The sequence below is a fragment of the Lissotriton helveticus genome, chromosome 6 (assembly GCF_964261635.1).
Source record: "Lissotriton helveticus chromosome 6, aLisHel1.1, whole genome shotgun sequence".
Lineage (NCBI taxonomy): Eukaryota > Metazoa > Chordata > Amphibia > Caudata > Salamandridae > Lissotriton > Lissotriton helveticus.
The window spans coordinates 2,052,770,231-2,052,785,356 of NC_136067.1; the positions used below are offsets into that span (position 1 = coordinate 2,052,770,231).

Here is a 15,126-nt window from a genome sequence, read left to right on the forward strand (position 1 = left end):
CATGAATTGAATGGCCCACATTTTCAAGTGCCAGCAATATCACCAGCAAAACGCGCCCCGCCCCCTGCAGCAGCAGATGCGATTGTACCCCACGTTCGGATCAGAATGGTTAGGCGCTGCCAGCATTTTGTGAAGTTAATCGAGCGGGCGGGTTGAAGAAGCAGAGCCCCTCTAGTTACCTCATGAACAAGGGTCAGTATTGCCTGACCCCAGCATGGACGCCTCCGGACATGCCGTTGGTCACGCGCAGTCTCAACGGAGGAAGGGTGCAGCCGCTCCGCAGTGACGTTATTGTGGAGGCGGTGCCACGGTTGCAGGTAGCCCGTGACGTCACCGGAGGCGGGGCCACGCGCAGGTGATGCGCGCGCGGAGGCCAGAGGGTACTGTAGACTGGAGTGTTTTCAACATGGCGGCGGCGTGCGGGTTCGGTGAGTGAAACGGAAACCCTTAGGGGGGAGTGGGGGCGATACATGCCAGCGGCCGGGGGTACCTGTGGTCCGAGTCTGGAGAGAATTAGAGCATCCGAGCTTTGAGGCAAACCTGAGAATCTCTGCGACTACTTTATCTGAATGCCTCATTAACATAATATAGTCCATAGTCCCAGAGCTACCGATGCTAAACAATCTCTAACTTTTAGTGGTCAATGGTTCGCTGGGTAGGCATTTAAAAAGAGCCTCTTGTTGTAAATTTCTCTGAAGGTGAGGTGTAAAGATAGAATTAAATTATTTGCTGATTTTTATTTCATACATTTTCAATTGCAACTCTTCTGACAACTTTATTCTCTGAATTTTTAATTAGTGCATACGCATACATGCCAACATTTCAGAAGAGCAAAGTGGGAGATTTAAAAAAAAAAAAAAAAAAAATCGGGAGAATGGGGCCTTGAATCGGGTTACTGGCATGTATGGGCTTTGGAAGTGTGCAGCTGCAGGATTGGACATTTGAAACGCAAATGCACGTTCTTTTCTTACCTTTCTGAAGCATGGAGCATAATGGCAGAGAGATGGTGATGCAAGTGTTGTACACTGGACTGGCACAGGTTGCTGGCAGTGCATGCACCACTCCCACCATCCCCCCTCCCCCCTCCCGTGGCAGCCCGGGCTGAAACAGCTTCCCCTGCACACACAAAGCTGCCCCCTCCCCCCCCAAGCTGCCCCCCTCCCCCCAGTACTTCACGGGTCTTTAAAAGACCATTCCCTTGTTAATGACGCTTTGTTGTTTTTTTCACCCCATCGAGAGCCCCTGCATCGCCACTCTTTGCTGGAAGAATTAGCACTTTAAACATTACCAAGCCCTGTCAGCTGAAACCCCCAAGGAATCGGGTTTTGGCTTGTAGGAATCGGGAGGCGGGAGACTAGCCTCCAAATCGGTAGTCTCACGCCTGAATCGGGAGGGTTGGCATGTCTGCATACGTTTTTCAATATCATTGTTTGTAAAGGTGATAAGTTTCATGCTGCGGGTGCTGACCCAGCAGTTGTACTTAAGTGTGAATGGTGATACTCCAGACGAAGAAGATTGACCCAGTGCCACATTGTGTAGATTTGTAGAGCGCACTATCACCTGGGAGGGTATCCTGGTGCTGAGCAGGTGTCTTGCCACACCTAGGGCCTAGTGAGACTACTCAAAAAGCCAGATCTTCAATCAACCAATCATAGGATTTGTAAAGCGCACTACATACCCGTGAGGCGCTGGTTGGGAAACAATGCTACTGTTCGAAGAGCCAGGTCTTGAGGAGTCTCCTGAAGGTTAGGAAGTCTTCGGTCTGCCGTAGGCTGATGGGTAGGGTGTTCGACGTCTTAGCGGCGAGGTGGGAGAATGATCTGCCGCCGGGGGTAACTCTTTGGATGCGGGGGACGAGGGCGTGGTCTGCTGAGCTGGCGGGCGGGGGTGTAGAGGCTGAGTCGGCTATTGAGGTACGCAGGTCCGGTGTCGTGAAGTGCCTTGTGTGCGTGGGTGAGGAGCTTGAAGGTTATCCTCTTGTTGATGGGGAGTCAGTGGAGGTCTCTCAGGTGGGGTGTGATGTCGCTGTGGCTGGGGATGTCGAGAATCAGGCGTGCGGAGGCGTTCTAGATGCGTTGGAGCCGTTTCAGGAGTTTGGCCAGGACTCCTGTGTAGAGTGCGTTGCCGTAGTCCAGTCTACTGCTGATGAGGGCCTGGGTGACCATCCTTCTAGTTTTGGTGGGGATCCACTTGAAGATCCTGCGAAGCATGCGGAGGGTGTTGAAGCAGGAGGAGGAGACGGCGTTGACCTGCTTCATCATAGAGTGTGGAGTTGAGGATGACCCTTAGGTTTCGTGCATGGTCGGTCGGTGTAGGGGGTGCTTCTTGCAGGATTTATTAAAAGTGAGGAAGAGTCTCTTATGTGTAGAGCAGTGGTTCCCAAACTTTTAAACCCGTGGCTCCCTTGACCTAATTGGCAGATGGCCATGGCTCCCCACCATTTTTTTACCGGTGGGCTGGTCGGGGGGGGGGGGGATGTATGCAAGACCTCGTGAATACTTCCTGTTGGCTTCCTTAAATTAATTGGGATGCAATGAAGGTATTGGGGATAAAAAGGATAGCAGCTGCTAGCTAGCTATTCACAAACTACCGGCAGACCATTAGTCATTCTCAGAGGTGTTGTAAGCACATCAAGTAGTACCCGAAGAGCATCATATTGCAAATTTTGGAACACTGGACAGATGATTTTTCACCTTTTCTTTAAATTAAAGGTGACGAGTAGCATATTGGCAAGACTTGGGGTGCTCATCTACAGCACTTTATTCATTTCGAAAGTAAACACACAAAATATTTTTTTATAGATGCTCATTAGGGAGGGCGAGATACAGGATGTACTCAAATATTGCGGTGGTTCACATATTTGTTGGGTTGACTTGACATGGTGGCCCACTCAGAGCCCACTCTCCCACCTCATGCCATTGGCATTTCACCTTTTATTATAGAATTTGTGCACTGGAATGCAGGAGGGATCATTTTAATTCTCCACAGCACGCAGATCAATCTGTACTTCATACATGCATTTTGTAGTCAAAGCAATCATTTTTGTTTTTCTATCCTCAATGCAGCAAGTTTCTTTTTTTATGTTTTATTCAGGATTTGAATTTAACCTGCTGGACCATGCCAAATACTGATAAATATTGGTAGAGCCCATTGGTCTAATCATTTTCAAACTTTCACACATGAAAGGCGAGTCTGGCTGCTAGTTGTAACACATATAAATGCAATAGCCGAGGGGCATCGGTGGATGCTACAGATGTGGGGATATGACCACTGACTCATTGTCAGTAAAATTACTCTGCCTCCCAGCTCCACCATTAAGTGAGGCCTTTCCCCACCCACGCCCCTGCACTTTTGAGTGTTGGAGACCCTCCTCCACCTGCAGTTTTCACCTGCGCTTCATCCCTGGTGGTCCAGTGGACCTCTGTCTCCATTCTCTTGCTCCACTTTTTCTCTCCTTTTTCACTCATTTTTTTCTCACTTCTATCTCCCCCCTTCACTCTCCTTCTGGGTCTTTCCTCCACTTTCTGTCGTTTCCCCCTCATGTCAAACTCCCCCTTTCACATTCCTGTGTCTCTGTGTCCTTCCTCCACTCTTTCTTGCACTTTTTCTCTCGCTTCTCCCTCAATTCAAGCTCCCTCTTTCACTCTCCTTCTGTCTTTCCTCTGTTTTTTACCCTCACCGCAATCTCCCCTTTCACTCCTGTGTCCTCTCTTTCCTCCACTCTTTCTTGCACTTTTTCTGTCGTTTTCCCCTCATTTCAAGCGCCCCTTCACACTCTTCCTGTGTCTTTCTTCCATTTTTTACTCGTTTTTTACCCTCATCTCAATCTCTCCCTTTCACTCTCTTGTGTCATTGTTCCACTCTTTCTTGCACTTTTTCTGTCGTTTCCCCCTCATTTCAAGCTCCCCCTTCACTCTCCTTCTCTTTCCTCCGTTTTTTACCCTCATCTCAATCTCCCCCTTTTACTCTCCTGTGTCTTCTGTATCATTCCTCCACTCTTTCTTGCACTTTTTCTGTCTTTTCCCCCTCATTTCAAGCTCCCACCTTCACTCTCCTTCTGTCTTTTTTACCTTTTATCTCTGCTATGTATAGTTTTCTCTACTCTAGAATCTTTCTTGCATACATCTCTTATTTCGTGACAGATCCCAAATACTCGCAGTACAATTTTTTCATTCGCACGCCTGACAATATGACTTTTACTGGTCTACATACAACATTGAAGGCCCTTTGCATAAAACAGATAAACAGAATTATGTAATCCTTCTTCTGCTCAGATGAGATGTGTCGACTTCAATAATAGCAGCGAGGCGATTCATAATGTTTTTGACACCTGATTGAATCCGGTCTCCCCATGTAGGCAAAGAAAGAAAATGGGGTGGCTTGTTAGAAATAAAGCCTGTGCGCGGAGTTTGTGTGTTTATTCATGCATGAGTGTGCGAGTGATCATGTGTTTGTTTGTTTTTATAGCGCACTAGTACTCTGGTGTTCTGGCGCTCTGCACTTCTGCCATCGATGCACAGGGAGCCTAACGCGGCCAGGTGCTATCTTTCCCACATCGTGCGCGGTGCCCCTGGCTACTGATAGCGGCGCACAGTTTGGTAACCACTGGTGTAGAGGCAGGTTGTATCACGCTATCTGAAGTTTGTTTAGGGATTTTTATTTAGCAGAGATCAGCAGAGCATTGCAATAATCCAGGCGACTGATAATCAGTGCCTGGATTAGAGTTTTCGGGTTGCTGATGGCAGGAGGATGCCAAGAGTATGGAAGCAAGTCCTGGCTGTGATGTTTACGTGTTCCTTTAATGTTAGTTCCTGATCAACTCGCACTCCCAGGTTTTTCACTGTCTGCTTTGAGGGCAGGGCTGGTCCTAATTCCCCTGGCCACCAATTGGGGGATCATCTCAATTTTGCTTCGTCGAACAACATGATCTCGGATTTTTCAGTGTTCAATTGGAGGACATTGTCCCCCATCCACTGTGCGATGCCTTTCATCCCTTCCGAGAAGATGTCCTGTATATGTGGGTTTGATTTGGCAAAAGAGAGGAAGAGTTGCGTGTCATCGGGGTATGAGATTGGAATGAAGCCTAGTTTCCTCAGTAGCCCTGCCAAGGTGACACAGATGTTGAACAACGTTGAGCTCAAACAAGAGCTCTGTGGAACCCCCTTGGTGACTGAGGTGGTCTGGGAACGGTAGGAACCGAGGTTGATAGTTTGTGTCCTGTTGGTTAAGAAGTCAGTCAGCCAGCTCAAGGCTTTACCCCGTATACCTATATCCTCAAGGCGTTTGAGCAAGACCTGGTGGGATATGGTGTCGAAGGCTGCAGACAGGTCGAGCAGAACCAAAAGCACTACCCGAGCACTATCCGCAGCCATTCGAATGTTATCAGTAACCTCCACCAGTATTGACTCCGTACTGTGCTTTGGGTGAAAGCCAGACTGTGATTGGTCGAGGCAGTTAGTGGATTCAACGAACTTAGAAAGATGTTTGCATATATGTTTTTCTTGGTGACGTCCTCTTGAGGGACCTTTGGATTTTTCCTTATAGGAATAATCTGTGCTGCTTTCCACTCTGTTGGAAGGGTGCCTTCTTTCATAGAGCTGGCAAGAGTATTAGACAAAGTGGCAGAGATGTGGAATTCCTATAGCCCGACGCCCAGGACATATTGTTTAGAGTCAAGGGCAACATGTTTTCATGTGTATTTTTGACTTGGGACAAGTATGCCCAACTCCCTACAGCACAAACCCTTTGACTGCCAGTTTACATTACCACATTATGGATCAGGAAAGGCATTGCCTGCAGTTAAAGTAATATGTGTGTCCATGTCCTAATGCTGTTCAAACTTGTATTTGTGGTTCATTAATGCAAAGCCTTTCTTACTAGGGTGAGCTCTCTAAGTAAATGTTGTAAGCTCAGACTGCGCTACTGACTGTGGTTGGAGTATAAAAATGTGAACACACGTTTGCAAAGTTTAACAATATGAGGCTATGTATACTGTACCCAGAATCTATGATTAGATGCAAATATTTGCAGAAGTCTGAAAGCAAGATTGATGCTTTCAAAGTAAAATGTTCACATAAAACATGCAAAACATTTCCCTAAACTACTGAAAATATTTAGGTACCATTTCTTTGCAGCATCATTTAATAAAATGTTGATGCATGCTAGTATTTCCCAAAAATATTCATAATGGAAAATGAGTGTAACCAGTCTTAATAAGATTATGGAAAATATAAACAAGCATTGGTAAAACATGTAGGTCTGAAATTGTTGGTCAGCCTTTTGGTTTTGTCAAAGCGTGACTTCTTTTGGCATGGTTTTGGTAAAACCTTATTAGTGTGGGAGCTGCCGGGCCCTCACCATTATAACTAATAATAGCAAAAGCAAAAAAAAAATTTGGTCTCAAAAAGCACACACTGCACAGTAGTTCATGGAACTGAACAAAACGACTGTGTCGATATGCTCCTCGTGAAAGAACAGAATGCTGTCACTCCCAGTGAAGAAAGCCGAGAGAGAGAACATTTTAATAAATACAAAAGGTCGTTGTTACCACCAGACCTAATTAGGGGCCCAATTATTAAAGTGCACCCATGTTCTCGGATTAAATGCAGATATACAACTTTCATGAATTTACAGAAGTAGGCCTAGAAATAGTTCTCCTAGAAAGTCTTTGTGAACTGCATTTTAGCATGAGCAAATATGCAGGTGTACATTTGCTCATGGGAAAAATCTGAGTGTTTACAAGTTCACATTCCCTCCAACCACTTTTTTCCCAACCCTGGAAGAAGTTTTGTCTTTCATTGTCAGGAGTAAATATCCAACCATTCTCAGTGTGGAAAAAAAATAGACGAGTTGGTAAAAACCCTTAAAACATGCTAGTTAGTAGGTTTGCACAGACTCAAAATGGCATTCCAACCCTGAAATTGCTGCTTACCCTTACCTTCAGCCCCAGTATGTAGGTCTGCGGAAATTTGGCAACATATGGGAATTGCTAATATTCAACCCCTACTGTGGAAGAAGCCCTGGCATAATCAGAGCGGCTATTTCAGAGCGCTTATATAATGAGATTGCGGTCATAATTTGTCGGCACAAAAGGGACAACTGGATTTTGTTACAGGACAAGTAGATTTATGAAGCAACTTGCCCCATGGACAAGTAGATATATTATTAAATTCCACACCCCTGTCTTGGCAGGTAGAGGATCTAATGGGGACCCAGATTTGACAGTTTTTAGGAGGGAGTCTACTTCAGTAATAGTGAGAGCAGGGAAGACTTCGAAGGTGAGGGAATCAACTGCGATAGGTGGTGAATCTATGTGTGGGTCAGAGTGGCGAGCGGAGACAGAGGTGATTTTTTGGTATATTTTTTTCAATTTTCTGAGCAAGGTGGTTTGCGATGTTGTCGCAGAGACTTTGGGATGGAGCTTCTTCAGTATTGCATGCTCTTGGGTTGGTGAACGAGTTTAGTATCTGGAACAGAGTGCGAGAGGAGTTTTCTGCTTTATTGATCTGTTGAGCAATATTTTGTTCGCGAGCGGATTTCAAGTTTTTTTGATAAGCGGCTAATGTACTTTTAGGTTTAAAGCATTTTATTAAAACATAAAAACACGGGGAAGGGAATTAGGAGGTCAAGTTTACATACAGTACAAAAGGAGGCATGTTGCAGCAATTCTGGCGGAAAGTGGGGAGGTCGGTAGTCCCGGAGGGGGAAAAAGGCAAATGCTGTAAGGCAAGAAGGCCGTGCGAATAACCCTCCAATAGTCCCCAACCTCCCAATCAAAGCTAAGCATGAGTAGTGACCCGCAACACAGCATAAACAACACAGTCCCTCCAAGCCCCCCATCCCCAGAAAAAGGAAAAGAAGAAAACAACACCCCAACATCCCCGTCCAATAGCCCGTTATAGAAACATTGTCCCCAGCCACCCACCCCCAGCCCCCAGTCCCCCCGATCCCATCCCTCTTAATCCGCTGGAGCCGCCGGCGGCGTCAGCCTAAGAAGGCGTAGGTACCTCGGACATGTGATCTCACGAAATTCCGTGGACAACAGTGCCAAGAAAGGATGCCAGAGCTCCTCGAATTGGTCAACATTACCAGCCACTGTGAGCGACATCTTCTCCATACCCAGTACCTGCCAGAGTCTGTGTAACCAGCCAGTGATAGAGGGGGCAGTGGGGGTGCGCCAGTGCACAAGGATATTTTGAACCGCTGAGCCTAGCGCAATAGCAATCTGCCTACCCCTGCGGGACTTCAGCGGGTACATCAAGTCGTTGGGAAGGCCTAGCAGGACATATGCCGGGAAGCGCGGGAGTTCAACCTCGAAGTGCCTGTCCACCTCATCTAAGACCTCCTTCCAATAAGCAGATAGTACCGGGCACCCCCAGAGAATGTGCGATAGAGTACCCTCCTGACCGCAGCCTCGCCAGCAACCCTTGTCGGTGAGTTTGTGCATCTCGTAGAGCCTCTCCGGGGTGTAATACCAGTAGGTGGACACCTTGGTAAAAGTCTCCGTCAGCCCAGTGTGGTACGCAGAGTGCCTCGCCCGATATGCGATCCCGTCCCACTCCTTGTGGCTCAGGGTCCTGCCCAACTCTCTGTGCCAGCGCTCTCTCCCCGGGTTGTGGTAATGAAACGGCGGGGGTTGGAGAAATTTATATAGATCAGTGATAAGCTTGGCATCCGAGGTCCGGGTCACCAGCCACCGCTCGTAAGGTGTGATTTGACGGGCTGCGACGTCGCGCACTTGGGGTTGGAGAGCCCAGTGACGGACCTGCATATAACGCAGTCGGTCCACCTCCGTCAGACCAAAGTCCTGTCGGAGTTGTTGGAAAGGGAGCACGCCCTCCGGCCCGTAAATCTGAAAGAGTGCCCTGCAACCCGCACTCATCCAGTGAGAAAAAGCTCCCGGGTCCAGGCCCGGAGTAAAGTCTGGGTTACCAACTATGGGTGTGAACGGAGATGGGAAAGTAGTTAGCTCGCGGAGTTCACAAACCGCATCCCACACTCGTAGCGGAACCCGGGTGACAAAGGAGGCGTAGAGATTAGCCGGGCGGTGTGCGCGCCGCAAGAATGGAACCTCTTGAAGGGTGCGACCTGCAACTGCCTGATCTTGAAAGAGCCAGTGCTTGTCCGATTCCCACCTGCTCCATTCCACCAAATACCGGAGTTGCGCCGCTTGAAAATACTTCCGGAGGTCCGGAACACCGAGACCCCCCGCCTCCGGTGCAAGCGTGGAAAGAACCCTCTTCATCCGAGGCTTGCGGCCCTGCCACACGAAACGGGAGATGTCAGCTTGCGCTTGCTGTATCCAACCCACAGGGGGCTGGAGAGGTAGAGCGCGAAAAAGATACAAGATCTGGGGCAGTACCGTCATCTTCACCGCTGCGATACGGCCCAGCCACGAGAGCAGGCCCTTGTCCCATCGGCCGAGTTCCTCTTTAATCTTCTTGCTAAGGGAAGAATAGTTGGCCTTGACCATCTCGGGCAGCGAAGGTGCAAGCAGGATCCCCAGGTACGGCACCGTGGAAGAGGACCACTGCATAGGGAAAAGACGCTGGAGGTCTCGCCTGGTGTCCGCGGAAAGCGACACATCCAGGGCAGCCGATTTAGACATGTTCATTTTAAAGCCGGCCACGCGTGCAAAGGCGTTCAGTTCGTGAACGCAGGCAGGGAGTGACCGCCTGGGGTCATCCAGGGTCAGCAGGACATCATCCGCATATAGGCTAACAGTATGGGTATACTGACCCATCTCAACCCCAATAGCGTCCGGATTGTCGCGAATCCTCTGGGCGAACGGCTCCATATAGAGGGCGAACAAAAGCGGTGAGAGGGGGCATCCCTGTCTCGTACCACGCTCAATGGCAAAACTACCAGAGCTGTGTCCGTTGACCCGCACCGACGCTGACGGTCTCCTATAACAATTGAAGACCATGGAGCGGAACTTCTCGCCGATCCCCAGTTTCCCGAGAACCAGCTCAAGGTACGGCCAATGAACCCTATCAAAGGCCTTCTCCGCATCGACCGACAGCAACATCCGTTCCCCCGGGACACGTGAGGCCTTTTCTAACACGTGCGTCACCCTCTTGGTGTTGTCGACTGTCTGCCTACCGGGCACAAAACCAGCCTGGTCCGCCTCCACCAGGCCCGGTAGGTGCGGGCCAAGTCTGGCCGCCAGGATCCCCGTGTAGAGCTTAAGGTCCACATTCAGAAGCGAAATAGGCCGATATGAACCGCACAGGGTCCGATCCTTCCCGGGCTTCGGAATAACCGACACCGTCGCGGAAAGAAGGTCCGGCGGAATGGCCCCCGGCTCAGAGAAGGAGTTGAACAGGCGAGCCAGTAGAGGCGCCAGAGTGGAGCAGAAGGTCTTGTAAAACAAGGCCGTGTAGCCATCCGGGCCCGGGGCCTTACCGTGCTTCAAGCGTGCGATAGCGGAGATGACTTCCACCACATGGATGTCCCTCTCCAGATGGTCCGCCTGGGCGGGCTCCAGAGACGGGAGGGTCACTGACTCCAGATAGGCCTCAGCTTCTCCCGGCGGGGAGGGTTCCGCGGCGTATAGCGCCTCGTAAAAGCTACGGAAAGAATCCGCCACATCCGCGTCACCGGAAACCGGGGCCCCATCCGCGCCCACCAACTCCTTCACCACATTGCGTTGCCGCGCAGCCCTGAGCCGATGGGCCAGGAGCTTACCGCATCTGTCTCCGCCCGTATAAAAGGCATGCTTCAGACGCAACGCAGCGTATTCCGCCCGATCTAGATCCAGCGCAGAGAGGAGTTTCCTCGCCGCTTTCAGCTGCCTCCAGACCCGAGGAGCCCCCGTGCGGCGGTGAACCTGCTCAAGTTCCCTGACTTGCGCCGTCAGTTCGTCTCTCTTACATTGCCGCTCTCTGTTCTCCGCCGAGGAAATGGAAATAAATTCCCCCCTGAGGACAGCCTTCAAGGCTGCCCACTGCGTCGCTAGAGACGTGTCGGAGTTGCTATTGTGGACCAGGTACTCCTGAATAACCTCCCCCACTCGCGTCACCACCGACTTCCTATGTAGAAGCGTATCCCGAAGCCGCCACATCCCTCTAGAGGGGGGGGCTGCCGGCCAAGCAAAGACTCCGGAAACCGGTGCATGATCGGACAGGGACAAGACCCCGATGTCTGCCGCCGTGGCGGCCGAGCGAAGCGGCCCGCTCACCAAGAGGTAGTCCAACCGCGAATAAGTGCGGTGCGCATGGGAGAAGTATGAATAGTCCCTATCGGTGGGGTGCATAGTGCGCCATAGGTCATGCAGATCCATCTCAGCAATCTGGTCTCGCACCGCTCGAGAAAGCTCCCCCGTCTGCGGGAAGCGTTGGGCAGACCTATCCAAAGCTGAGTCGAAGACCATATTTAGGTCTCCCCCCAGGACAACATGGCGATCGGGCGAGGCAGTGACGTCCACCAACACTGATGCCAGGAAACGATCCTGGTGGTCATTCGGGCTGTAAACGGAGCCAACCGTAAAGGCGATACCTCCAAGCCGCATGCGATACACGAGGAGCCTCCCCTTCTGCTCGGCATATTTATACAACACCTCGCCCCTAAAGGAGCTGGCTAAAAGAATGGCTACACCCGCAGTCTTGGTCGCCGCCGAAGAGAAGAATTGGGTGGGGAACTTGGCAGAGCGCAACCTATGACAATCATTGGAAAGTAAATGGGTTTCCTGCAAAAGGCAAATGTCCGCCTGCGTCCCCTCCAGCAGGGAAAGGATCGCCCTACGCTTCACAGGGTTGTTCAGACCCTTAACATTAAGGGTCACCACCTTCAAGGACGGCATCGCTCCCAGGGGATCGAAGCGCTATGCAGCAAGTGAGGGATCAGCGGAGGGGGCGCGCGGGGCAGGGGTGCAGGGAAGGCCAGAACCGGCCTCGCGCGTGCATGGGCAGTATCGGACGGGACCCCACCAACAACAAACCAACTCCTAAACCAACCCACGGCAACTAGCCAAAACCATAAACAAAGAAAAACACCCCATTGTCTCAGTCCAGCCCGAACGGGCAAGTCTGCAGAAATCAATCAAGTGGACGTTCAGCCACTCACCTCCAACTGTCCCCCCCAACCCCCCAGTCCCAACCCAGCATCGAAGAGGCTAAGAATCTCTCCCCCCGGAGTGAAGTTAGGCCGTCATGGCCACACCGCTGGATTCAGGCGAGGTCCCGGCCGCCGCCCTCAGGGCCTCCGCCATTTCCGCTCTGACGGTAGGGGAATCAGGGCGACTCGCAGTCGCCGGCGATTGTCGTCTCCTCGATCCTCGCCGGCCCCGTCTCTCGGGACGTCTCCATGCGGGCGTCGCTCCGTCCTCTTCCGTGGCTGTGAGTCCCAACACCCCGCAGATGTCTTGGAGGGAGCGCAGCTGGTGTAACACTCCATTCCATCGGAAGATTAGACGAAAGGGGTGACCCCAAGAGTAGGGCGTCTCATGCTCCCGCAGAAAGTCCGTAGCGATCCGGAAGGACCTACGCTTCTGCAGCGTGATGGCGGACAAGTCCTGGTAGAGCGCCACGGGCCGCTCTCTGAAGGTTAAAGGCTGCTTCCTGCGGGCTTCTGTCATAATGCGCTCCTTCAAAGGGAAGGCCGGCAGGAACGCCAGAATATCAGGGGGGGGTGCCGATGACTGGCGCTGGCGGCCCACTCTGTGCGCTCTGTCTATGCGGATCGGAAAGTCCGTGTCCTCTCCCAAAATCTCCCGGAACAGGTCCTGCAAATAGGCCACCAGGTCCGATCCCTCATCTGTGGATGAAACACCCCGCACCCGGATATTGTTCCGCCTGGACCTGTTCTCAAGGTCCTCAGAGTGGGCCTGGAGCTCGACGCATTGCTCCCGTAGGCGGAGAACGTCCTGCTGGAGATGGACTATCTCTTCATCGCGGCGCTGGGCTGCCGTTTCCACCGTGTCAACACGTTCGCCAAGGCCCTCGACCTCTCTGCGCACCTCTCGGACCTCGCTGGCTACCTCGCTCTTGAGCGTCTGGAAGTCCTCCCTGAGGGAGCTGAATAAGCCCTCCATGAAGGACCTCGTGACCGGTGGCTCGCCTCCAGTGGCGTCCGCGGAGGCCCGAGAGGGCCCCGGGGATGGTTGCGTCCTGTCCCGCTGCTGCTGGGCCCTGCTGAGCATATCCGGCAGGGTGCGGTCCCCCTTTTTCGCGCCACCTCTCCCAGTCATCCTGACCTCCGCAGTGGGCAAAGCTCAGGGCTGGCCGCTGTAGATGCGGCCGGTCGCTCGTGGGCACCAAATGTGAAGGCCCCGCCGGGGACAAGGGTGAAGCGTCACTGACGACAAAATGGCGGCTCAGGCCAGGGCGAGACAATCACCGCACCGACCAGAGCGGTAAGCAGGGCCAAAGTCAGGGTCCCTCAGTAGGTCACTCTCAGGGAAGTCGGAGCGGAAGCCAGGGCAAAAGGAGGCACTCGTTCAGCAAGGGCGCCGGGAGGGTCGCCAGTTCCAGCTCCCCAGGACAAGATGGCGGAAGAGCGGGACCCAGGAGGGCGGCCCAGGCCAACAAGACCGCCGTAGACCGCCGGGCTGCAATGGGCCAGGAAAGTACAGAGCAGGCGCCCCACAGTTGCACCGGCGGGCACGCCCAGAGCGGCCGCCACCTAAACGCCTCCGTCCCCCGCCTCCAGGTCTGGGATCAACGCCGTTCCGCTCACCGACACCAGTCGCGAAGGGTCAGAGCACCAGCGAGGGTCCAGGGTCTGCTGCCCAGCGGCGACTCCGGTCACGTAGGCTCCGGCCGGAGGGTCCCGCACTCTGCAAAGCACTTCGGGTCCGATCCCTCGGGAGCACCAGCACTCAGCACTCGGCCCAGCCGAGGCGCCCGGACAGCGCCGCAACACGCTCCGCCCCCAGGCTCGTCTCCGCGGTCCGGCCCAAGCCCTTCTCCGTGGGTCGACCTGCGAGCAAACTTTCAGGGCACTTCCTCCGGGGCGACAGGAGTCAAATTGGCATCAAAATGTGCCCCAGGAACTCCGGCACAGACCCCTCGCCCGCAAAGCAGCCGCGGGGGGAGAGAAGCGCAGGAACCGGGGCTCGAGCTGAGCCGGGCCGGGGGAGCTACGGGAGGAAGCGTCCGCTCACACCGCCATCTTGGCCACGCCCGCTAATGTACTTTTAAATCGGTTTTTATCTGGTGGGTTGTGTGAGAGACGCCAAATAAGTTCTAATTTTATGCAAAGGCATTTTTCAGTTCTAAGGGAGGGGGAGTACCATGGGGCGTGAGTGCTTTTGCATGAGTTTTATTGGGGCTTTAAAGGAGCTAAATGGTCTATAGTGGCTAAAAGATTAGTATTTAGGGAAGATAATGATTTCTCTGTGCTATCTGATTCCACATAGGGCGGTGGGATGAAAGATTCCTGAAAGGATTGTGGTGTGATTTTGTGCCACTGTCTATTTCCGGATAGATTTAGTTTTGGGGCCAGCACCTCCTTGTCGGCCTCTGATGGTGAAGTCTATCATTGAATGGTCTGACCACTCCAGGGGCTTGGTGGTTTTATAGATATTGGGAGAATTAGTTAGAATTAGGTCTAACATATGTCCGGCCTGATCGGTGGGATCAGTATTAACTTTTTTTTTTTTTGACCTTTTGTAAACTTTATTTTTGGGTTTTACGAACAGTACATCAAGGAAGCGATTTCATGTGTACACATTGCAGCATATAATAAACAGAATGCCATTAGCCATATATCATATAATGCAGTAGATGGATAGCATAATCCTTGCAAGGCAACAAATAATGAAGTATTTCCCTTAGTCTCCTAACAGTCTGGCTACATCAGTAGTTATTCACAGTGACAACCTGTACAGAAAAAATGAACATTCCCCACATGTCCAGAGCGTGACTAAACAATTCAAGAGTATAGAATGCAGAAGGATTTAAGCGTGGTAGTGTTAAAGTAAACAGCACTTATCATTGTCCATTATCCGGCAACATCCTCCAGGCTACACCGACATGGCTTCACGCAGCTTGACATCACCTTCCCGTTGTTTGCGCCGTGCCCCTATTGGGCGCGTGCCGCAGCTCTGTATGAGAGAGCTTCTCGGCTATGGCTGGGTAGATGGGTCTGCGTCAGATGTATCAGGTTTTTCTAGGAGGTAACAATTCA

At 51.8% G+C, this 15,126-nt stretch overlaps 1 protein-coding gene across 2 annotated transcripts in view; it reads left to right on the plus strand.

The window, feature by feature from the left end:
* Positions 1 to 271: 271 nt before the first annotated feature.
* The window catches only part of KRTCAP3 (keratinocyte associated protein 3), a 92,757-nt gene continuing 77,902 nt past the window's right edge, over positions 272 to 15,126 (plus strand). Inside the window, exon 1 of one of the 2 annotated variants that reach the window (XM_078650111.1) lies at positions 272 to 428. In XM_078650111.1, the coding sequence (XP_078506237.1) occupies positions 359 to 428 (70 nt within the window). In that variant the 5' untranslated portion in view covers positions 272 to 358. Of the gene's footprint in view, positions 429 to 451; positions 699 to 15,126 lie in introns of those variants that run through there. The other variant, XM_078650112.1, reaches the window with a different exon arrangement.